The 24,625-nt window shown below is 46.6% G+C and overlaps 1 protein-coding gene across 1 annotated transcript in view; it reads left to right on the top strand.

The window, feature by feature from the left end:
* Positions 1 to 5,717: 5,717 nt before the first annotated feature.
* Positions 5,718 to 24,625, top strand: part of LOC308145917 (muscarinic acetylcholine receptor M1-like) — a gene marked incomplete at both ends in the record, with an annotated part of 112,629 nt that continues 93,721 nt past the window's right edge. The window contains one exon of the mRNA XM_080517508.1: positions 5,718 to 6,041. Within this exon, the coding sequence (XP_080373634.1) occupies positions 5,718 to 6,041 (324 nt within the window). The remainder of the gene's footprint in view (positions 6,042 to 24,625) is intronic.

Raw genomic sequence — 24,625 nt, forward strand, 5'->3', positions numbered from 1 at the left:
ACTGTAATCAGGATGGCACATGTCTGGCTCAGTTAACCCAGGCAACAGAGAGACATCCTGGATATGTTTATCATGGTTCGAAGGGAATTATTTTTTTGGAGGAAGGGTGCCCACTCTTTTGTAATGAGATCATTAAATTCTGTATCAGTTAAGATAGATGTATTGAAGCGCCGTCTGGTGTTAGGTGTGTGTGGGGTGATTTTATTAGGAGTGAATGTTACAGGGGCGTGATCACTGTTGATGATGATGATGATGGGGTGGATTTCTGAAATATTTGAAATAAGTGAATTGATGGTAAGGAATAGATCAATGCGTGAGAAAGACTGGTGAACGGGTGAAAACAATGAATACTGCTTAGTAAATGGATGTTGAAGCCACAAACTATCGCCAAGTCCCAGGTCACTCATGAATTGTTTAATTGATTCAGATGATTGCCAGTGTTGTTTATTTATGTTGTTACTTCTGCCCATAGGTGGATCGATGACTGTATTAAAATGATGATGGGACAGTTTTCCAACTGTCCCATCATCATTGGAGGAGATTTTAATATTGGAGATGGATGAGAAGAAATTATGGAAAAATGATGGGTCGTCAGTGTTTGGGCCATATGTGTTAACAATTGTGATGGGGTTATTGTTGATGGATATATGAATTATTATGAAACATCCTCCAGGGTCTCTAATTGTAATGGGTCCTCTTCAACTCAATTATTGTCCGTTCTGTTGGAAGTGACACACAGTGAGTGTTTGTGATGTGTTTGTGCAATGTTCTGTTTTAAGATTGGCTACAAATGAATTGCCCTTTTGGGACCAATAAAGTTTTCTGAATCTGAATCTGAATCTGAAACTGTAAGATTATGTACAAATGAAAGTTTGTCAGGATTGGTGGTGTATTTCAAGCGCCGACAAGACCGGATTGGATAATTGAAAATAAAGTTTATTTGAGTCTCTCCAACGGAGCGGCAGTCTTTAGCGAGGGGTTGTAGGAGGGGAGGTGGGCGTCACGGAGACGGGATCTTCCCAGCAGGACAGAGCGGCACACACCGGGACTGCAGGGAGAACAAACAGAGGTTAGAACACTGAATAGCTTCCCTACACGAAGCGAACAAACTCATAACAAGAGGCTCGAGGGGCCGATTCGAGGTACCGCAGGGTAAACGTGACGATCTGGCAATGAGAGCCTGGGATCCCAGTCCTTAAAGGTATAGTAGAGGATTTTCTTCTTCCGGGTGGATCATCAAAATAACTGGTCCTCCCAATTGTCAATCACTCTGGTGATATATGACGTAAGGCCGTCGTACGTGCTCGTCCCTGCGCGCAGCTCACTCCACACGGTTCTCATCATGCCGGTGGCCGACCCGACGCATTATTCTCCCACATTTTTACACAGTTTCACCCCCTCTGGTGCAAATCTTCTTGTAAAGTGAGCTTATGTGAGCGATGCCGACTTGTGACTTGTAAACAGAGCGTGCACGAGGAGAACTGGGCTCGTGCATGTCTCTCGCACACGTTTTAGTAGGCGTTCCGTCTCGGGAGCAGGTACAGCGTTGCGCATGCGCATTTTTTTCAAACGGTGGAGAGGGCGGTTCTTTCCTAAAATTCCTGAAAATCCTCCTGTATATCTTTAAATACTGGCTTCCCTCATTCACTCCAGGTGTGCGTCCTACTCTACCTACACTCACACACACACGCACACGCACACGCACACACACACACACACACACACACACACACACACACACACACACACACACACACACACACACACACACACAACTCAGCAGGAGACATCTGCAGACTGTGGCAGTTAATTATGTAATAATGTTTCTGCAGTTTTGTCAAGTGTGATCATTAACCTCATCATCACAGAATCACAGATCAACCCTCGTGGAGATAAACAGGCTTGGAGCAAGTTAAAAAAAAACAACATTCTTGAAAGCCTCAGTGACAAGGATTTATTTTATTATGTCAAAAGAAGGCTCTAAATTAACTTCTCATCTCCTCTCTGCTGCAGCTCAGTGCTGAACCCATCACTGAGCTGCAAAAACACATCAACAAATCACTAAACACAACAACAAATTGAAAAACACACCAAATGAAAAAACACAACAACAAATCTGTGTTTTTCAATCTGCAGTTGTTTTTCAATTTGTTGATGTGTTTTTGCGACTGTGGGCAATCCTAAAAGTCATCTGGAGAAGGGGGAAGGTGGCACAGCAGTGGAGACAGGCACAGGGTGTCTGGATTCCAAAGGAAGAGAGCTCAAGTCCCATCAAGCAGTTCAGGGTCATCTCACTCCTCAGTGTTGAGGGCAAGATATTATCTAGTATCGTTGCCTGGCGCATGACGGCGTACCTCCTGGGGAACACCCACATTGACACCTCTGTGCAGAAGTGTGGAGTCCCAAAGGTTCCAGGATGCATGGAGCATACAGGAGTTGTCACCCAGCTGATCCGGGAGGCACATGAAGGCAAAGGAGATCTGGCAGTCCTTTGGCTCGATCTTGTCAATGCCTACGGGTCGATTCCACACAAGCTGGTGGAAACCTCGCTTGAATGACACCACGTTCCAGGCAAGATCAGGGACCTCATACTAGACTATTACAGCAATTTCCGTTTGAGAGTCACCTCTGGAACAGTAACATCGACATTTTATCGACTTGAGAAGGTCATCATCTCCAGATGTACTATTTGGGTAATATTGTTTGCCTTGGCCATAAATATGGTGGTGAAATCAGCAGGGGTGGAGTGCAGAGGCCCACTCACTAACTCCGGTATGCGTCAGCCCCCCATCAGAGCATTTATAGATGATCTGACAGTGACTACAACATCAGTCCCATCAGGCTTTTAGCATCTCATCAGCTGGGCAGGGATGAACTTTATGCCAACCAAGTCTAGGTCCCTGGTTGTGAGGAGGGGGAAGGTCAGAGACCAGATTCGCTTCTCGATAGGAGGTGTCCAGATCCCATCTGTGGGAGAGAAGCCAATTAAGAGCCTGGGAAAGATCTACGACTGCACCTTGAAGGATATCACAGCACTCCAATCAACAACAGAGGAGTTGGGAACCTGGCTGAAGGCGGCGGATAAGTCGGAGCTTCCAGGCAAATTTAAAGCTTGGATTTACCAACATGGCATCTTGCCATGAATCCTTTGGCCACTGATGGTATATGACGTGCCAATAACCACTGTCGAGTGCTTCGAGAGGCAGGTCAGCTGTTTCCTCCGGAAGTTGTTGGGACTACCACGAAACCTTAGCAGCATTGCCTTGTGTGGGAGGAGCAACAAGCTAAAACTGCCCTTCAGTAGTCTGACAGAGGAGCTTATGGTTACCCGAGCAAGAGAGATGCTGCTGTATAAGAACTCAATCGTTATCAAAGTCTCCTCGGAAAGCACAGAAGTGCGAACCGGCAGGATGTAGGAGGCTCAGGAGGCAGTCAACCAGACTGAAGCATGGTTGCAACACAGCGAGCTGATGGGAACAGTGGCATCCGGACGGGCAGATTTCGGGAACAATCCAAGTACAACCTCAGTACAACAAGTCCCAGGGAAATCAAAGGCATCAGCTGATCCAGGAGGAGGTCCGAGCGGAGGTGGAGGAAGCCCGCTGCAGGAGGACAGTAGGGATGCGGCAGCAGGGTGCATGGACCCGATGAAATGACGCAGCTGACCAGAAGATCTCATGAACAGAGCTATGGAGATCTGAGCCACACCGGATCAAGTTCCTTATACAATTGGTGTATGATGTACTCCCAAGTCCATCTAATCTCTTCCGCTGGGGCTTGGCCAAGACCCCACTGTGCCCTCTCTGCCAGAAAGCTGGATCACTGGAGCAAATCCTGAGCTGCAGGCACTTGGAGACGGACGTGACCGCTGACACCATGACCAAGTGCTACGGGCTATTGCAGAGGCCATCAGCACATGGAACTCCACCAGCAAACACCAACAACCAACAAGGCAGTCAATCACCTTTGTTAGGGCTGGGGAGAAGCCACAGAAGCACCAAAGTCAGGCAGGTGGGCTGCTGGCAACCGCTCGGGACTGACAGCTCAAGGTCGACCTCAGGAAACAGCTCAAGTTCCCAGAGAACATTGCAGTGACCACACTCAGGCCAGACCAAGTCTTGGTGTCTGAAACAACGAGGCAAGTGGTCCTGCTGGAGCTGACTGTTCCCTGGGAAAACCGGATGGAGGAGGCCTACAAGAAGAAGAGGGCCAAGTATGAGGACCTGGCCGGAAAATGCCGAATCAGGGGATGAAGGAAACCACAGACCCACGGAGCGCCGTGCACGCGTCGGCCATGGCACCGCCGCGGGTCTGTGGTTTCTGTTCAAACACGAGGCAGAGGAAGTGGAGTGGCTGCTCCTGCGTTTGAGCAGAAAGCTCAAGGCTCCTGTGTCCCGGAGCCACGCACCCACGCCATGGCACGCGGCGCACAACGCACCCCGCTATGCTGCGAGCAGTATGCTGCAAACAGAAAGCTCCAACGCGATGCAAAGTCCCAAGCCCCACACCAAGTTGAGCAGCAAAGAAAAGAAAAGGGGAAAAAAAACAAAAAAACCAGTGCAAAGCTGACCACACTGACAACAGAGGATTCGTCCAGCCGACATATTAAAATATTGAGGGCGTGTAGTAAATCACTGACCAATCAGCAGACGGCTCCTCAAACTCAGAACCATTTCATGGTTCCGGGTACCCCAACGGAAGGGGAGCGGAAAAGCGGTCGCCTTTAGAGCGGTTGATTCCGCATTCCTGCAGTGGAAACGCGAACTGGAACGGACTAAACCGGTCAATCCCCGCACTTTTTGTGCAGTGTAAACAGGGCTTTAGTTCTAAAATTACACCCTGTAGACTCGGTCCAGAGTTGTTAATCTTTCCATATTGATATTTTAAAATATCTCATTGTTTTCTGTTATTTTTCTTTCTCTTTGCTGTAATGTTAAGACAATATTTTCTTGAACCATGTTCATAGTTTCAGTTTCCTGTTCAGGAGCCAAGAGACATTTAAGATCACCTCTTGCTGGCAATCTTTTAGTTGTGCAAAACAAATAGTAAAACACTGTAAACAATGTGCAGGAATACATTTCCCTATATAATACTTGAAACATACTTTATTTTCACCGTCCTACAGAACAGTCCACAGACAATACAACTGTACTCATTGATTTCTGTATTATATACAGTAATGCAATTTTCTCATGAGAGTAGATTCCTTACCTATTCTCATTTCGAAAAGTCCAGATTATGGATCCGACAGGTACTTGCTCAAATTTGGCTGTACTCATTAACCAGCCTCTCTCATTGTAAGACCATGGTTGACCATCGGTCCACCAAAGTGACTCAGAACTGCTCAGCTGAAAATAAATACAGGACATATAAAAACAAGTTAACTAATATTGTGAGAATATGAAAGAAGGAATATTATAATGAAATACCAGAAAGTAATACATTAATATTTAAAGTATGTGGAATGTTTTGGAATGTTTATGAACTAATTTATGCCCCAAAAAACTTGAATCTATCCTAAGACAAAGATACGCTATAGAAAACCTTATAGGCAAACGAAAATGCCACAAATTGGGAAGAAAACACCTGTGGAGAGAAAACAAGATGACGGAGAAAACGAATCGTCAACAAGCTAGGAGCAATGTCATCATGTCGGATCCGGGTCCAGTGGACAATGAAATGGCATACGAAAGGAAATAAAACGGTTCAAGTAAAGAATGGAAGAAGCAGAAGAGCAGATTAACACGGCCGAGACCCAAATCCAGTCCTCGGAAGAAGTCCTGTTGGAGCTGGTGAAGCTTCAGGTGCAAACTCACGCTAAAATCACAGACCTGGAGGGCCGCCTGCAACATGAAAACATTGGAATACACGGAAAATACATAGAAGGTGCTGAAGAGACTGTGGACTCGGTGGCAGCTTTCATGGAAGACCTCCTAATTAAAGGTTTGGAGCTTCCCCCGTCTACAAAATTGAACATCAAGAGGGAGCATCAGGTGCTGGTCCTTAAACCCCCGACCGAAGCTGCACCAAGATCCATAGTGGTGAGGTTCTCCAGTTTCAGAGAAGACGTGATTAAAACAGCATGGCAGAAAAAGTTATTTGATCTGGACGGGAAACAGATACACAGGGACCATGACTACGTGCCTGGGGTGTTATGGACACAGAGGGAGTATGCTGAAGCCAAAACCGCACTGAAGGAAAGAAATATATGGTTTCAAACTCCGTTCCCCACACGACGGAGGACAGCACCATGATCTACAACTCGGCAGTGGAGGCAACGGCGGACCTGGCTCCGAGGGGATCCTGGTGACGGTGTTAAGAAACCCAGCGTCCCTCCTGGATCTGATTCACCAGTTCACCTGGCGATCTAGTGGAAAACAAGGAAAAAAAGATGAAGAATTCTGGGGCAACCGGAGACTGATAAGTTGTTCATATTCACTCGGACAGAGTTATATACTTCTATTACACTCTGGCTTAATAATGTACAGTACATATATTGTAATATGCACAGTGTAGGAAAGATGTTTATTTTCTTTTCCTTATAAGTAGTAAACTATCTTTTGAGATGAATGCTATTGGCAAAAGATGACTAAACTTTGAGTCGGGAAACCTTTAGGCCAGGGGTCTCCAACCTATTTTAAGATGAGAGCTACTTTCAAACAATAAAATAAGGATCGAGCCAATTCTCGTCGCCTTATTTTTTTGGGTTGCTGGGTCCATATTTAGTTGGGATGAGCCAGACGGATAGAGCATTTTTTTTGTTTTTTTTTACCCTTATCCTGTTCAGCAGCTTGGGCAGACAATATGATGTGATTGAGAGCTTCTGACGTCAGAACAGTTTTTGCTCTTGCAACAAGAAGAGACTAAGAGTCTCCCCATGTTGCTGCTTTATTAGAAGTTAGCATGGCTGCTGTACACGACCGGGGTGAATGCTCAAAGAGAGAGAGAAGAGAGGAGAGAGAGAGAGAGAGAGAGAGAGAGAGAGAGGGAGTTGGGGGATGGGTGGGGGACAACAAGGGCTACATATGTAGCCCTTGTTAGTGCTACATATATTATTTACAGTTATCACACTGATCCAAATATTTTCCAACTGTTATGAGATAAAACCAGCCTGAGCAGCTCTATCTTGACATGATTTTCTGGACTAAACCATCCATCCATCCATTGTCTGCCGCTTATCCAGGCCGGGTCGCGGAGGCAGCAGTCTGAGCAGAGTTGCCCAGACTTCCCTCACCTCAGACTCTTCCTCCAGCTCTTCTGGTGGCACCCCAAGGTGTTCCCAGGTCATAGAGAGACATAGTCCCTCCAGGTGTCCTGGGTCTGCCCCGAGTCCTCCTACCAGAGAGACATAGTCCCTCCAGGTGTCCTGGGCCTGCCCCGAGGCCTCCTACCGGAGGGACATGATGGAACACCTCCCTGGGGAGGCGTCCATCTGAAACAGGTGCCTGAGCCTCCTCAGCTGCTTCTCTCGATGTGGAGGAGCAGCGGCTCTACTCCGAGTTCCTCCCTGGTGACTGAGCTCCTCCCCCTATCTCTAAGAGTGACTGAGCTCCTCACCCTATCTCTAAGGGTGACTGAGCTCCTCACCCTATCTCTAAGAGTGACTGAGCTCCTCACCCTATCTCTAAGGGTGACTGAGCTCCTCACCCTATCTCTAAGAGTGACTGAGCTCCTCACCCTATCTCTAAGGGTGACTGAGCTCCTCACCCTATCTCTAAGAGTGACTGAGCTCCTCCCCCTATCTCTAAGGGTGACTGAGCTCCTCCCCCTATCTCTAAGAGTGACTGAGCTCCTCACCCTATCTCTAAGGGCGACTGAGCTCCTCCCCCTATCTCTAAGGGCGACTGAGCGCCTCACCCTATCTCTAAGGGTGACTGAGCTCCTCACCCTATCTCTAAGAGTGACTGAGCTCCTCACCCTATCTCTAAGAGTGACTGAGCTCCTCCCCCTATCTCTAAGGGTACGCCCAGCCACCCTACGGAGGAAGCTCATTTCAGCCGCTTGTATCGGGGATCTGGTTCTTTCGGTCATGAGGGCGACCGTGGCTCAGGTGGTATAGTAGTCGTCTTTCGGAGTGAGAGGTCGGAGGTTCGATCCCAGTCTACACTGGTCTATGTGTCGAAGTGTCCTTGGGCAAGACACTGAACCCTAAATTGCTCCCAGTGGTCGACTAGCGCCTTGCATGGCAGCTCTGTCCCATTGGTGTGTGAATGTGAGCGTGAATGGGTGAATGACTGATATGTGAAGCGCTTTGGGACTGCACTCAGTGTGGTTAGAAGGCGCTATATAAATCTAGACCATTTACCATTTACCATGACCCATAGTTCATGACCATAGGTGAGGGGAGGAACGAAGATCGACCGGTAAATCAAGAGTTTGGTCTTCTGGCTCAGCTCCTTCTTCACCACGACGGACCGATACAACGTCTGCATAACTGCAGACGCTGCACCGATCCGCCTGTCGACCTCACGCTCCATCTTCCCCCCACTCGTGAACAAGACCCCAAGATACTTGAACTCCTCCACCTGGGACAAGGGCACTCCACCGACCTGGAGGGGGCAAGACACCTTTTTCTGGTGGAGAACCATGGCCTCGGATTTAGAGGTGCTGATCTTCATCCCAGCTGCTTCACACTCGGCTGAGAACCACGTCAGTGCACGTTGAAGGTCCAGGCTTGATGGAGCCAACAGAACCACATCATCCGCAAATAGCAGAGATGAGATCCTGTGGTCCCCAAACCGGACCCCCTCCGGCCCCCGGCTGTGCCTAGAAATTCTGTCCACATATATGATGAACAGAACCGGTGATAAAGGACACCCCTGCCGGAGACCAACGTGCACTGGGAACAGGTCCGACTTACTGCCGGCAATGTGAACCAAACTCCTGCTCCGGGAATACAAAGACCGAACAGCCCTCAACAAGGGACCCCGGACTCCGTACTCCTGGAGCACCCCCCACAGGACATCTCGGGGGACGCGGTCGAACACCTTCTCCAGATCCACAAAACACATGTAGACTGGTTGGGCGAAGTCCCATGAACCCTCAAGCACCTGGTGGAGAGTCTAGAGCTGGTCCAGTGTTCCACCATCAGGAGAACCTGGTGGAGGGTATAGAGCTGGTCCAGTGTTCCACCATCAGGAGAACCTGGTGGAGGGTATAGAGCTGGTCCAGTGTTCCACCATCAGGAGAACCTGGTGGAGGGTCTAGAGCTGGTCCAGTGTTCCACCATCAGGAGCACCTGGTGGAGAGTCTAGAGCTGGTCCAGTGTTCCACCACCAGGATAACCTGGTGGAGGGTATAGAGCTGGTCCAGTGTTCCACCATCAGGATAACCTGGTGGAGGGTATAGAGCTGGTCCAGTGTTCCACCACCAGGAGAACCTGGTGGAGGGTATAGAGCTGGTCCAGTGTTCCACCATCAGGATAACCTGGTGGAGGGTATAGAGCTGGTCCAGTGTTCCACCACCAGGAGAACCTGGTGGAGGGTATAGAGCTGGTCCAGTGTTCCACCATCAGGATAACCTGGTGGAGGGTATAGAGCTGGTCCAGTGTTCCACCATCAGGAGCACCTGGTGGAGGGTATAGAGCTGTTCCAGTGTTCCACCATCAGGAGCACCTGGTGGAGGGTATAGAGCTGGTCCAGTGTTCCACCATCAGGAGAACCTGGTGGAGTCTAGAGCTGGTCCAGTGTTCCACCATCAGGAGAACCTGGTGGAGGGTATAGAGCTGGACCAGTGTTCCACCATCAGGAGCACCTGGTGGAGGGTCTAGAGCTGGTCCAGTGTTCCACCATCAGGAGAACCTGGTGGAGGGTCTAGAGCTGGTCCAGTGATCCACCACCAGGAGAACCTGGTGGAGGGTATAGAGCTGGTCCAGTGTTCCACCATCAGGAGAACCTGGTGGAGAGTCTAGAGCTGGTCCAGTGTTCCACCATCAGGAGAACCTGGTGGAGGGTCTAGAGCTGGTCCAGTGTTCCACGACCTGGACGAAAACCACATTGTTCCTCTTGGATCCGAGGTTCGACTAACGGCCGGACCCTCCTCTCCAGTACCCTGGAATAGACTTTCCCGGGGAGGCTGAGGAGTGTGATCCCTCTGTAGTTGGAACACAACCGGTGGTGGGATTGAGGAGGTCCTCGAAGTATTCCTTCCACCGCCCAACAATGTCCCCAGTTGAGGTCAACAGCTCCCCACTTCCACTGTAAACAGTGTTGGTGGAGAACTGCTTCCCCCGCCTAAGGCGCCGGACGGTTTGCCAGAATTTCCTTGAGGCCGACCGAAAGTCCTCCTCCATGGCCTCTCCGAACTCCTCCCAGACCGGAGTTTTTGCCTCCACCACAGCCCGGGCTGCGGCTCGCTTGGCCTGCCGGTACCTGTCGACTGCCTCAGGGGTCCAATGCGCTAACAACGCCCGGTAGGACTCCTTCTTCAGCTTGACAGCATCCCTTACTTCCGGTTGCCACCACCGGGTTCAGGGATTGCCGCCACGACAGGCGCCAGAGACCCTGCATCCATTGCTCCGAGCAGCAGCTTCAACAATGGAAGTGGAGAACATGGTCCACTCGGACTCAATGTCTCCAGCCTCCCTCGGGATCTGTGAGAAGCTCTCCCAGAGGTGGGAGTTGAAAACTGCACGGACGGAGGGCTCGGCCAGATGTTCCCAGCAGACCCTCATAACGCGTTTGGGCCTGCCGAGTCTATCCGGCCTCCTCCCAGTCCAGCGCATCCAACTCACCACCAGGTGGTGATCAGTTGACCGCTCTGCCCCTCTCTTTGAATGAATATAACATTTATTTAAAAGGGACAATGTACAGTTAAAACATAAATGTTAGTGAACATAAATGCATAAAACATTTGATGCACTATACCAGATTGTAGCTTTAAGCTAATTTGCATCTGTAGTCCCTTGGCAGGTCACAAAAATACAACACAGATTAAACAGTATACAGGGATAAAACACCACAACAACGTGGCTACACACGTCTGCATGCAACTCCCCCCACCTCCCTCATCCCACCCACGCCCACACCCACACACACAAAAAGAAGTCTACGGACCAAATGAGTGGTTGCAGAGCTGAGCAGCTTTTAACAGATTTTTGAGGTTGGATTTGAAGACTCTGAGAGAGCTACTGCCCCGTACGGCGTCAGGTAAGGTATTCCACTGGTTTGTGGCTCTTACAGAAAAAGCAGATTGCCCCGCTACAGTGCGGCGAAATGGTATGGTACAATCTCGTATGGAGGATATTCTAGTGGATCTGATGGAATTTGACGAGCGAGCGTGGACAAAAACACATAATGGCTGTGGGGCCAAACCATTTCAAATTTTATAGACCATACACAAATTGGTGAATAACCTAAAATTCTCAAAACTCAATAATTCATGTTTCTCAAGTATCCTACAATGATGATAACGAATTGGCTTTTTGTCCAGTGTTTTTAAAGTTTGTTTGTATAAAGACTCCAGAGGTCTCAAAGTAGATTCACCAGCCTGCCCCCAGCAGGTGATACAATATGACATGCGGGACAGAATCATGGCTTGCATAAATATCTTGGCTGCATCCAGAGAGAGACAATTTCTGATGTGTTTAAAATTAACTAAATTGTATTTTATGGTTTTAACCATTTTTTTTACATGTTTCTTAAAATTTTATTTTGGATCCAGAAACACGCCAAGATATTTAAATTCAGTAACTATATCAATTCGTTCACCTTTAATGAGAATCTCAACATCAGGGATTTGTACCATGATTTTAGAAAAAAATATACATTTTGTTTTGTTTACATTTAAACTCAAACATGATTGATCAAGCCAAAGAGTGATTCTCTCCAGTGCAGTTGTTAACTTAGCAGCTGCTAAGTCAGCTGTTTTAGCATGTACATGAACAACAGTGTCATCTGCGTACATCTGCAGATCGACATCAGCACACTGTTCAGCAAGATCATTAATATAAAGACTAAATAATAAAGGACCTAATACAGATCCTTGTGGGACTCCCATAGTACATGTCCTGTAACTGGACTGTGCATCACAGACTTTAACACTTTGCCTCCTGTTTGATAAATATGACGACATCCAAGCCAGAGCTCTAGGCGAAAAATTTAATTTAGAAAGTTTTGATATTAAGACACTGTGGTTAACTGTATCAAATGCTTTACGCAGGTCTAAAAATACAGCACCAACTACTCCTCCTTTATCAAGCCGTGATTTAATTTGCTCTATTAAATGTAAGGAGGCAGTCTCGGTTGAATGGTTCGCTCTAAAACCAAATTGCATACAATGTAGACCAAAATTGCTGGTGTTAAGTAATGAGGTCAGTTGTTCAATGACAACCTTTTCAGCAATTTTTGAAAATACTGGCAGTATGCTTATAGGTCGATAGTTACTAGCTTCAAGGCGGTCTCCAGATTTAAAAACAGGTGTGACAATGGCACATTTCCAGTCCTCAGGAAAAAGACTACGTTTAAAAGAGAGATTAATTAGGTGAGTGACAGGACAGGATAAAATATCCTTATGTTACTTAACAAACTTGGTGTCAAAGTGAAAAGCATCTCTAGATTTGGAGCTTTTCAGAGAGCTGATGATTTTTTGTACTTGTGACACATTTGTTTCTACCAGTTGGAAGACCGGGGCTGTTTTATCTAGTGGAGCAACATCCAGTTTTCTTGTTGGAAATTTTTTCCCAAGTTCACATACAGATTCAAGAAAAAAATTATTAAGAGCAGAAGCAACAACACGATTATCTTCAATTAACTCTCCCTGTACTTTTAATATAAGATCTCCTATAGATTTATGGTTTCTCCTTGTGAGATCATCTATATTTTCCCATATCAATTTAATGTTGCCTCTTGCCTCATTTAAAATATTGACATAAAATCGGGATTTAGCTGATCTTAGTTCTTGGATAACTTTGTTCCTCAAACCTTTATAAACCAGCATATCAGTTTCTCTTCTAGTTTTAATTGCCTTCCTCAGTGCAGCATCTCTAGTTTTCATCAGCTTCCATAAATTCTCATTGAACCAAGGTCAATTATTTTTGTTTTTAAATTGTGTCTTGACACTCACACTAAATCTCTCTTTCACAGAATTAATTTTGTTAGTGAAAGTGTTACACCCATAGTTCAGATCATCAGAGGATAATACATCATCCCAATTCAAACTATTAATTTCACTTGCAAGTTCTTCTTGTTTAGCTTTCGGTATGCACTTGCAGATTTTTGTCTTGTTTGCTGTGTTCCTAAATCTATTTTTAGACAGTTTTCTAGCACACAGAGTTAAATTATGGTCGGATAGGCCGGTAATTAAATTATAACTTTTCGTTATTCTTTCTGCTCTGTTAGTAAATATCAAGTCAATCTGTGTACTTGAGCATTTTGCAATCCTAGTTGGGCCTTTTACTAGTTGTTTTAAGTGGACTTTTTCGGTAATCATTTTTAGTTTTTTCCTTTTGGTTTTATCCTCCCAATTCACATTAAAATCACCCATAAGCAATAGTTCTTTGTTGTGATTGCACTCATTCAAGACTTCAGCAAGTTGATCATAAAAAGTGTCATCTGCAGAGGGAGGCCGATAGACACCTATAATGTTAAAAGACATTTGTTTAGACAAAATAATTTTTATCCCAACATATTCCAAAGTGTTACCCGCTTTATAAACCTCGCGCTCACATTTAATGCCTTCTCTTACATAAAAAAGCACCCCCCCTCCCCTTCCATCCGTCTGTCTCGTCTAAAACATTGATATCCAGGCACTGTAAATACACTTGAGGGAGTAGACTGTTTCAACCACGTCTCGGTCAGACAAAGAAAGTCCATATTTGAGTCAGACAGAAGATGAATTAGCTGATTGCTTTTTGGAGTAATGCTCCTGATGTTAAATTGTCCGCCGAATAACCCCCTTGGTTTCAGCTTCGGGTCCCACAAAACTTTCGCATGATTGACAGTTTGAAAAGTTTTGAATAACCTCTGTCTCTTCACTGCGGGGTTACAACGCGCAGCGGCATCTTCAGCAGATTTAGTAGGGCAGACAGTGGACCTATCAAGGTCTCCACAGTCCAGGAACGATAAGTTATTCATTAAGTCACCATGTCCGAGATTTAAATGATAAGTGGAGAAGCCCGACTCAGGGGGTTCATGCTCACTCACCACCGGTAGCACCGAGTGAATGGCGGACACAGGGACTGCGCCGGGGCTCTGCAGCGCTCCAGTGGTTACTGGCCCAGGATTTAGCTGAACATCTCCGGCCAGCAGGAGCAGCGTGAGGAGGAGACCTGCCATTCTCCGGAGCGGTGTAATGGATGAGCGACCCACTGGGACAGTAATGCGCTCCGGCAGTTGGGCTCGCCCGAGCCGCAGGACAGATGAATAGATCGCATAATATCCCAGTAGATTACACTGCAAACTCACTGGAGAAACGTCGCTTGGCCACGAACCGGCGCCTGCTCCAGGTTCAGACGCCGGGAGTGCACGGTGGCACAGGTGGTTTCCATCAGCGTTGATTGCTCTGGCCAGGTAGATACGCACAGGTGATGCGACAGTGAGTAGCAACAATAGCCCAAAAAGCACTCCATAAAACACATTCCAGGCCTTTTTGCTGTTAAAAGACTGCTTTGCCCTCAATACAGTTTTTAATTGGCATGTTCTGCGGCATAAACGGCCTCCTTGATGGAAAAGGACGCGCGGGGTCGTAGGACCTGCCACACCGCAACTCCGCGCAGCCGCCATTCTTGCAGCCGAGGGAGATGGTCAGCGAGTCCAAGACACGTGACCGGAGATCAGATGACACGACCACAAAGTCTATCATTAACCTCCGGCCTAGGGTGTCCTGGTGCCACGTGCACTTATGGACCCCCCTGTGCTCCAACATGGTGTTCGTTATGGACAAACTGTGACTGGCACAGAAGTCCAATAACAGACCACCGCTCGGGTTCAGATCGGGGAGGCCGTTCCTCCCAATCACCCCCTTCCAGGTCTCACTGTCATTGCCCACGTGGGCGTTGAAGTCCCCCAGGAGAACATTAAACCAACCTGAGCAACTCTATCTAGACAGTAACATGGTTTTCTAGATTAAACCAGCCTGAGCAGCTCTATCTAGACAGTAACATGATTTTCTAGATTAAACCAGCCTGAGCAGCTCTATCTAGACAGTAACATGATTTTCTAGATTAAACCAGCCTCAGCAGTTCTATCTAGACAGTAATATGATTTTCTAGATTAAACCAACCTGAGCAGCTCTATCTAGACAGTAATATGATTTTCTAGATTAAACCAACCTGAGCAGCTCTATCTAGACAGTAACATGATTTTCTAGATTAAACCAGCCTGAGCAGCTCTATCCAGAGAGTAACATGATTTTCTAGATTAAACCAACTTGAGCAGCTCTATCTAGGCAGTAACATGATTTTCTAGATTAAACCAGCCTGAACAGTTCTATCTAGACAGTAATATGATTTTAAAGCAGGAGTATAAATTAGCAAGTAGGCAATACAAGAAAACAAAACAAAACAAACAACAACAACTACAAAACAAAAACAAAAATAATTATTTTGATAATTGAAAGAACAATAGCAGAAAACAAGAAAAATCAGCAGCAAATCTCATCAATGAGGAGTGGAAGTGTGCGTGTGTGTGTGTGTGTGTGGGGGGGGGGGGGGGTTGTCCACTGGGTGTGGTTGGAACTGTTGTGACAAGGCACCACAAGAGGACCCAGGCAGGAAGCCCCCCCCCCCCCCCCCCCCCCCACCCCACCCGACGGCTGAAGAGCAGAGTCTAACACCCGCATGGCCCAGCACGAGCCCGGCTGGAAGCCAGCAGTGAGGGAACACCGCCCCCCCCCCACACACCCTCACATACTCACACCAGACAACGGACACTCATACTTATATATAGAACACACACACACACACACACACACACACTCACACACACCCTCCCCCCCAGACTATTTCCCATATTTCCGGCCTTGGGGAGCCCCACTGTCCCTCACCCCACCACCCCCCAGATCTGGGAGCGAGGCAGACCCAGAGCACGGCAGCAGGGGCCAACCCACCCCAGTGGGGGGAAGGAGGCAGAGGGAGGACCCACCCCAGCGGGCAACTGGGGGGGAACCCCCACCATTCAGGGTAGGACACCAAGCCCCCAGGGCCCCACACCCACCCGCCTCGGCCAGACAGCCATGCCGGGGCCCGACACCCAGCACCCCTACCCCACCCCAGCGGGACCATCCCCAACCCAGAACACACCCCCACCCACACAACCCCCTCAGCATCCCCCAGGCCAGGCCGCCGCTTCCCCAGGATAGATGCCAGCACCCCCCCAGACCGCAGAGCCGCCACGACGCCCCAGCCACAGATGGCCCCAAGAGCCCCAGGGCGGAGCCATACCCCCCCCCCCCCCCCCCCATTATTGGGGACCATGTCAACTCAAATTGTGCCAATTGATTTTTCCTACAAGCAGACATGCTCTCCAATGTGATGTGGGCTAGGAGTAAGTTTTTAAATAACTTTACATTCAGATTACTTTCGTATTTCCAGGTCATGAGGATTGCCTTCTTTGTGACGCTTCAGGAGACCAGGAGTGTGAAGGACTCGTTTTTCTCTCCTTTAATTTCTGTGAGATCGTCTAACAGGCAAAGTGCAGGTGAGACTGGAATGGGGGGGTCCAGGTATAACGATAAGTCTTCACAGATCTTTTGCCAGAATGTTTGGACTGGTGTACACTGCCAGAGTGCATGTAGGTAGGTATCAAGGAGATCACAGTGTAGACAGGTATCAAGGAGATCACGGTGTAGACAGGTATAAGGGAGATCACAGTGTAGATGGGTATCAGGGAGATCACAGTGTAGACAGGTATCAGGGAGATCACAGTGTAGACAGGTATCAGGGAGGTCACAGTGTAGACGGTATCAAGGAGATCACAGTGTAGACAGGTATCAAGGAGATCACAGTGTAGATAGGTATCAGGGAGATCACAGTGTAGACGGGTATCAGGGAGGTAACAGTGTAGACAGGTATCAGGGAGATCACAGTGTAGACAGGTATCAGGGAGATCACAGTGTAGACGGGTATCAAGGAGGTCACAGTGTAGACGGTATCAAGGAGATCACAGTGTAGACAGGTATCAAGGAGATCACGGTGTAGACAGGTATCAGGGAGATCACAGTGCAGACGGGTATCAGGGAGGTAACAGTGTAGACAGGTATCAAGGAGATCACAGTGTAGACAGGTATCATGAGATCACAGTGTAGACAGGAATCAAGGAGATCACAGTGTAGACAGGTAACAGGGAGATCACAGTGTAGACAGGTATCAAGGAGATCAGCTGTGCAGTTAGAACATATGTTAGAGGAAGTAGACCATCTTGAACATCTTTGTCCTGTAATGAACTAGTGTAGGATCTTGTATTGTCTGAGCTGTATATTGGTGTTTCTGCTCATTGTGAATGTATTTCTACAGATTAGTGACCAAAGCGTTGGTTCTATGTTAATGTTTAGATCTTCTTCCCATTTGGAGCTTGAAGGGATATTGTGGTATTGGAACATGACAGGATTAAAGGATTTTAGAAAGTGGTTTTGGTGCTGAGATCTTCAGGAGGTTTGTCTGAGGTCAGTTTAGGTTCATCTCTTCTAGTTTGAACTGTGTTTGTATTATTGACTGGAGCTGAAGATATTCCAGATAATTGTTTTGACTGATACCATACGTTTCTATTAGATCTTTAAATGGAATAAAAGAGTTATTAGAGAGAAGGTGTTCCAAGGTTCTTCTTCCCTTGTTCTGCCATCTTGTGAAGTTTATTGGTTTCTTCCTTTGCAGGATGTCAGGATTGTTCCAGAAGGTGTGAGTTTGCAGGGAATGAGTGACGATCCATTCATTTTAAGAAATTCCCACCAAGCTGTCAGAGATTGTTTATATTGATGCTTTTAAAGCAGTTGTGTTTTTTGATGACAGGACTGAAGAAAGGAAGGTCTCTGATGAGGAGATCTTCACAGAAGGTTTTTTCAATGTCCAGCCAGCCTTCATCTAAGTTTCTGATTAATCCATTTTATAACGTAAAGTAATTTATTGGCAAGATAATAATTATAGAAGTTTGGAAGTTCTAAGCCTCCTTGGTCCTTGGTGTTCTGCAGTGTTTTTAAACTTATACCTGATGGTTTATTTTTCCATAAGAATTTTGAGATATGGGAATCCAATTTATTAAACCATGTTTTTGGTGGTTTTGTTGGAATCATTGAAAAGATGTAGTTAATTTTAGGCAGGGCCATCATTTTAATTGTTGCTACTCTCCCCATAAGTGATATAGGAAGTGTCCTCCACCGAGTGAGGTCCTCTTCTATTGTTTTAATAAGGTGGTGTAGTTTAAGTGCACCAAGTCTGACAGTTTGGTTGAGATATTAATGCCGAGGTATTTGATGTTCCCTGGTTTTAGTGGGGTATTTGATGTGTGCTGAAAAATAGAGTTCATAGGCAAGACAACTGATTTATTCCAGAGAATCTGCCTATTAACTCTATTGTTTGTGGAAGAGAGGTCTGTGCGTTTTGTAAGAACAGTAATACATCATCTGCATAAAGACATATTTTATGGGTTACATTTGCTGTTCGTATTCCTTTTATGTCACTGTTCTGTCTCATGGCTGCTGCTAATGGTTCAATAAAAATTGCAAAGAGAGATGGTGAGAGTGGACACCCCTGCCTGGTGCCTCTCTTGAGATTGAACCTTGAGGAGGTTTGATCATTTGTTTTAACACAGGCACTGGGTGAAGTGTACAATGTTTTTATCCAGGAGAGGTCATTTGGAGCAAGTAAAAATTTCCAATTTACCCAATCAAAAGCTTTTTCTGCATCTCAGGAGGTGATAATGGCCTTTTGTTGAAGATTTGTATAAGATTAATTAACCTGCGTGTGTTGTTAGTGGAATGTCATCCCTTATTGAACCCAGTTTGATCAGGGTGTATGATGTGGGGTGTAATTTTTTTTCTATTCTGCTTGCTAATAGATGTACATTGATTGGTGATAACGGGCGATAGCGAGATGGTAGTGTAGGATCTTTATCTGGTTTTAGAAGAAGACTGATTTTTGCACAGTTCATATTGTGGGGGGATGTAGCATTTTTGACGAATTGATATGAGCAAAACTCATCAATATCCGTGCTCGTGCTGAAGGAAAATCCTCATTTGGTAACTTGCTGTCTTCATGCCCTGCCAGTCACACACAGCGCCCACCCCTCCCTACACTCACACCACACACAGACAATGACTGAACTCTGTGCTTGGCTTGACTCTTGCTCATGTTGCTTTCTTCTGTATGCCTTAGGTTTTCTTCAGCTCACCTCGATTTCGGTTTTTATGATATTTAAAGTTACTTAGTGAACTTGTTTCGTAACGTACGTGGTGCATCTGACAAGACAGAGCTGAAAACGGCTCGTGTACCAACTGTCACTACCACTGGTCACTTTTTTTTCCGTCTGCTTGCTCTGAGTGTGGCTGGAGGTGTAAAGTCAGTTGGAAAACTCTGGTCGTACTGAACGTGGTGCTTTTGAGAAGAATACAGTGAACAAGACTGACATATTATTTCCTGTTTGTCTCCACTGGATGTTTACATGAATCACCAGGTTCACACACATCATTACAAAATGAAGTCTTACAGACTTACTCACATACACACATATAGCTGAACACACAAAGTAGCCTATATTAATGTGTTTATTGTATATGGATGTTCATAAAAATGAACGTATTATAAATGTCCCAAATTAAGCTTTATATACTTTATAGAGTATATAGTTTTTTTTAACATATAAAACATTAAATCTCAATTCTGAGGCTGTTCTGTAAATACTTTTCAAATTAACAATAAATAAAGCAACTTCTGATCAATCCATATCAATTTCACACTTTTGTTTTCACTTAAAACAGGATAGTTTTTATTATAATTCAGAAAGAATGACTAACCAAAGAGTAAAATAAGAAACATAAACCAAACTGAATTTTATAGTAGTAGCTTATTGGATTACAAAAATCAGAAGTACAATGTTGTTGTTTTATTTCTGTTCTACATTACATCTGTTTGTGCCATCTTCTGAAACAGAGTAGATATATTGTGATTGTTTTGTAGGAAGATTGAAAGATCTGAAAAAAGAATTACATCTAAAAATGTAAGTCATATAACTGAAGTCTCTGGTTGTCTTTAATGTGTTTTATTGACAGGAGCAATTTCACACTTAAAATAAGCCCCGGTCCCACCGCACACAAGTGCCGGGACGGAGCGGAGCGGCACAGAATAGAGACCCCGACCGAAATTTTGGGTCGCGTCCCCACTGCAGAGAGGAGTGTTCAAAGTGGGCGGGGCTTATGAGCTCCACAGAAATGTGACATTATAACAGAAAAGAAAGTCGTCAGATCTAGATCTTGTGAATCCTCTGTTGTTGTTTACATCCTCCACTTTGTTACTTTTTGCAGCGGAAAAAAAAACAAAACACTGTTGCTTTTTGCAGTGGAGAGCTGCAGCCGCTTCCGTGTTTGTGAGAGAGCGAAACCTCCGGCCACTTGCCGGCGACTTGAGGCGACGTGCCCCGCACTCCAGCGCTCGGGTGTGGGGCAAGTGGCCGGAGCGTTCCCCCCGGTTGGCTGAGGCGCAGACACGGGAGTCTGAGCTTTCTGCTCAAACGCAGGAGGCTCTCCACTCCGGCGCTGATCGCGGTCCGGCAGCTCAGCGCCGGAACACGGAGGCGCCGAGCTCCGAGCTCCTTTTCATCGCTTCCGCGGTCCGTCCCCGTGATAAAGCGCCACTGACCGCGGCTGAACAGAACGCTGACCGCCTCTGGGAAGCGGAGCTGCCGGAGCGCGGTCAGCGCCGGAGACGAAAGCTCCAGACTCCGGTGTCCCGGACGCACATCCACGCCACGGCGAGCGCTATGCTGCTAACAGGAAGCTCCAACGTGATACAAAGTCCCTCCCCCCGGTCTCCCCCTGCCTCAAGTCGCTCTTTCACCACAAACACTAAAGTTGAGCAGCAAAGAAAAGAAAATGAAAAGAAAAACAACCAGAGCACAGCTGACCACACTGACAGCAGAGGATTCAGCCGGCACATTAACATATTGAGGGCGTGTCGTAAATCACTGACCAATCAGCAGACAGCTCCTCAACCTCAGACCCGTTCCATGGTCCTGGTACCCCAATGGAAGGGGGGCGGTCTGGAGCGGTTCAGGCCGCATTCCTGTGGTGACACACGAACCAGAGCGGTTTAGACCGGTCTAGGCCGGTATTTTTTGTGCGGTGGAAACGGGGCTTTTATGTACTGATTTAAGCCCCACCCAGTTTCAATTGAGCCCCACCCACTCCGGTTTAGGCCCGCCCACTCCGAGTTGGGATACGGATACAGATCATTTAGATGGTTGAACAGATACAGACAGTGGTGTACTCGCTTATCCCTATTAAATATCATACAAACTGAAATAGAGGCGAGCCGAAGAAAGCAACTTGAGCTAGAGTCAAGCCAAGCACAGAGAGTGGAGCAGAGCTGTGGCTGCAGGGGTGTGTGTGTGTGTGTGTGTGTGTGTGTGTGTGTGTGTGTGTGTGTGTGTGTGTGTGTGTGTGTGTGTGTGTGTGTGTGTGTGTGTGTAGGGAGGAGCAGGAGCTGCGTGTGACTGGTCAATCACAGAGCGTGAAGACAGTCAGTTACCAAATTAGGATTTTCCTTCAGGAGGAACATGGATTTTGACAAGTTTTACTCTTTTCATGCTCGTAGTCGTATTGGATACTCATCTGAAACGAGACCCGGCTCATCCCTAATTTTTACACATTTCTTTCAAGCCCACACTACATTAGTTATCAGAGGGTCATTCTTTGCTGTGTGTAGAATTTCCTTCAGGATTTTGCCCAGCAGGTTGACAGGAGAGAGGGGTTTACATATAAATGATTCTCTGTCTTAACCAAGGGTAGTCTGTGTTTGCATTCACCCATGAAGAGATAATCCCGGCTTGCATAGATAGCGCAAAGTATTCTACGTTGGGAAGGTTCCATCTGCCTTGCTCTTTTGGAAGTTGCAATCTTTCTAGTTTATTTATTTATTTATTTATTTTTATTTTATAGAAAAAATAGAAAAGCCCAACATATCCACATGAGCAAGCAGGTGTGTTTGCGACCGTGGAAAGGAAAAACTCCCCCAACAAGGAGAAACCTTTGTAGAAACCAGAGTCAGAGGTGGAGGAATTCTGTGGACCGGTTGGGGTGAAAGGATAGAGGAGAGGAGAGGAAAGGAGAGGAGAGACAGAGAAAGACTTGGTGGAAAAAAGAAAAAAAAGAAAAGAAAAGAAAAAAATACATACAATACCCTTGTTAGTGCTCCATACATTTTTTTTTTTTGATAATACATTAACCACAGTGATCTAAATATTTTCCAACTGCCATGAGATTAAGACCAGCCTGAGCAACAACAGAGCAAAACACCTAAATAATGACAACAATTATAACAAAAGCAAAAACAAAAGGACATAAAACAAAAATAAATAAATACATAAATACATAAAACAAGCAAACAAACAGAACAACAACAAACAACAACTTGGTTTTGATAATTAACAGAACAATCTCGTCAGTGAGGAGTGGAAGTGTGTGTGTGTGTGTGTGTGTGTGTGTGTGTGTGTGTGTGTGTGTGTGTGTGTGTGTGTGTGTGTGTGTGTGTGTGTGTGTGTGTGTGTGTGTGTGTGTGTCCTCTGGATGTGAATGGAACTGTTGTGGGGGGGCCGCAGCACCACCCCGGGGCCCAAGGCCACCAGGGCCGGACGTCGCCACTCCGGCACCCAGCGACCCACCGGATCCAGGGAGGCCCCGACAAACCCCCCCGGAGAGCCACGCCCCAACCCGGAAGGCACCAGACGGAGCGCGCAGAGAGGACCCCCCCCAGGCCAGAGGGGCCCACAGGAGAAGGATAAAGAGTGCAGAGAGGACCCCCCCCCCCCCAGGCCAGAGGGGCCCACAAGAGAAGGATAAAGGGCGCAGAGCCCCGGGCCCCGACCGAGCCGCCAAGCCGGGACCGGCCAGCGCAGCGCCCCCAGGCCACGCGGGCAGGGAGCCCCCCCGGCCCCGACAGCGGCGCCCGCCGCACCCCCGGGGGCCATCCCCCCACCACCCTCCCAACCCCGGCGGAACAGAGAAGGCCCCAGCCGCCGAACCCCAGACCAGCCCCCCCCCCCCAGACCAGGAAGAGCGAAGGCCCAGCCGGGCCCGGCCGGAGGACAGCCTCCCTCCACCCCCCAGGAGCCCCAGTTTCCCCCCCCCCCCATCCCCATCACCTAATCCCAGCCCACCCACACACCCATACCCAAGCATACGCATACACACACACAGACATACATACACACCCACACAGACACACACACCAAGCATACACATACACACACAGACATACATATATACATATATACAGACATACGTACATACATTTATTTGGTTGGGATATATATATATATAGGGAGACTCTTCCACCTTGTTTACATTTCTTGGACATTTTTAACCAGAAGAGCAATATTTTCTGAATATAACTGATTGAGCTGGGGGACAATTCTAATTCCTAAGTAATTAAACCCAGATGGAGCCCAATGAAATGGCTGACTATAAGGTGGCTCTGTTTTTATGTCATTATCTAGGATCATTATTTCTGACTTATCAAAATTTACTTTATATCCAGATATTAGGCTGAATTCTTTTAAACAAGTAGTCAAAGCTATTAATGAGTGAGAGGGTTTTGTTAATGTCAAAAGAATATCATTAGCATGCAGTCTAATTTTATGTTGTTTAGTACCAATTGTTACTCCTTGGATATCAGGATTTTATCTGATAGCCAACGCTAATGGCTCCCTTGCCAACGCTAATGGCTCTATAGCCAACGCTAATGGCTCTATAGCCAGGGAAAACTAAGTCGGGGACAGTGGGCTTCCTTGAGCTGTACCTCTTTTCATTTTGAAGGGTGCAGACAACAGACCGCTTGTCAGAACTGAAACAGTCGGTGCTTTATACAGCAGTCTGATTAATCCTAGGAAGCCACATCTAAAACCACATTTCTTCATGACTTCAAAGATCCCATTCAATTCTATCGAACGCCTTTTTGGCGTCCATATAAGTGACGGCACCTTGCTAGTATTAAAATGATGAATAATGTGAAGTAAGCATCTCGTGTTATGATAGGAGTTTCAACCCCAGATCTGATCTGCATCCACAATTGTATTTACAGTGTTCTCCAGTCTAAGAACCAGTATTTTGGAAAGTATTTTGTTATCCACATTAAGTAGGCTGATTGGTCTATAAGAGAAGCATAGCTCTGGATCTTTATTCTTCTTTGCTATTAGTGTTATGTTAGCCCTATTCATGGATTCAGAGAGCGCAGACCCCTCAAGTGATTTATCAAAGACCCTTAACAGAAGTTTGTTAATTTTCCCCTTCATCACTTTAAAAAAACTTGACTGGGAAGCCATCTTCTCCAGGACATTTCCCTGGCTGAAGTGTGGATCTAGCTTTATCTATTTCTACTATGGAGATAAGAGATTCCAAACGGTCAGACCGATCCTCTGATATCTGTAGGAAACATAAGCGATCTAAAATGTTTCCTGTCCTAAGTCTCTCCTCATCAATCTCAGTA

This window comes from Blennius ocellaris, assembly GCF_963422515.1.
Source record: "Blennius ocellaris genome assembly, chromosome: 21".
Classification (NCBI taxonomy): Eukaryota; Metazoa; Chordata; class Actinopteri; order Blenniiformes; family Blenniidae; genus Blennius; species Blennius ocellaris.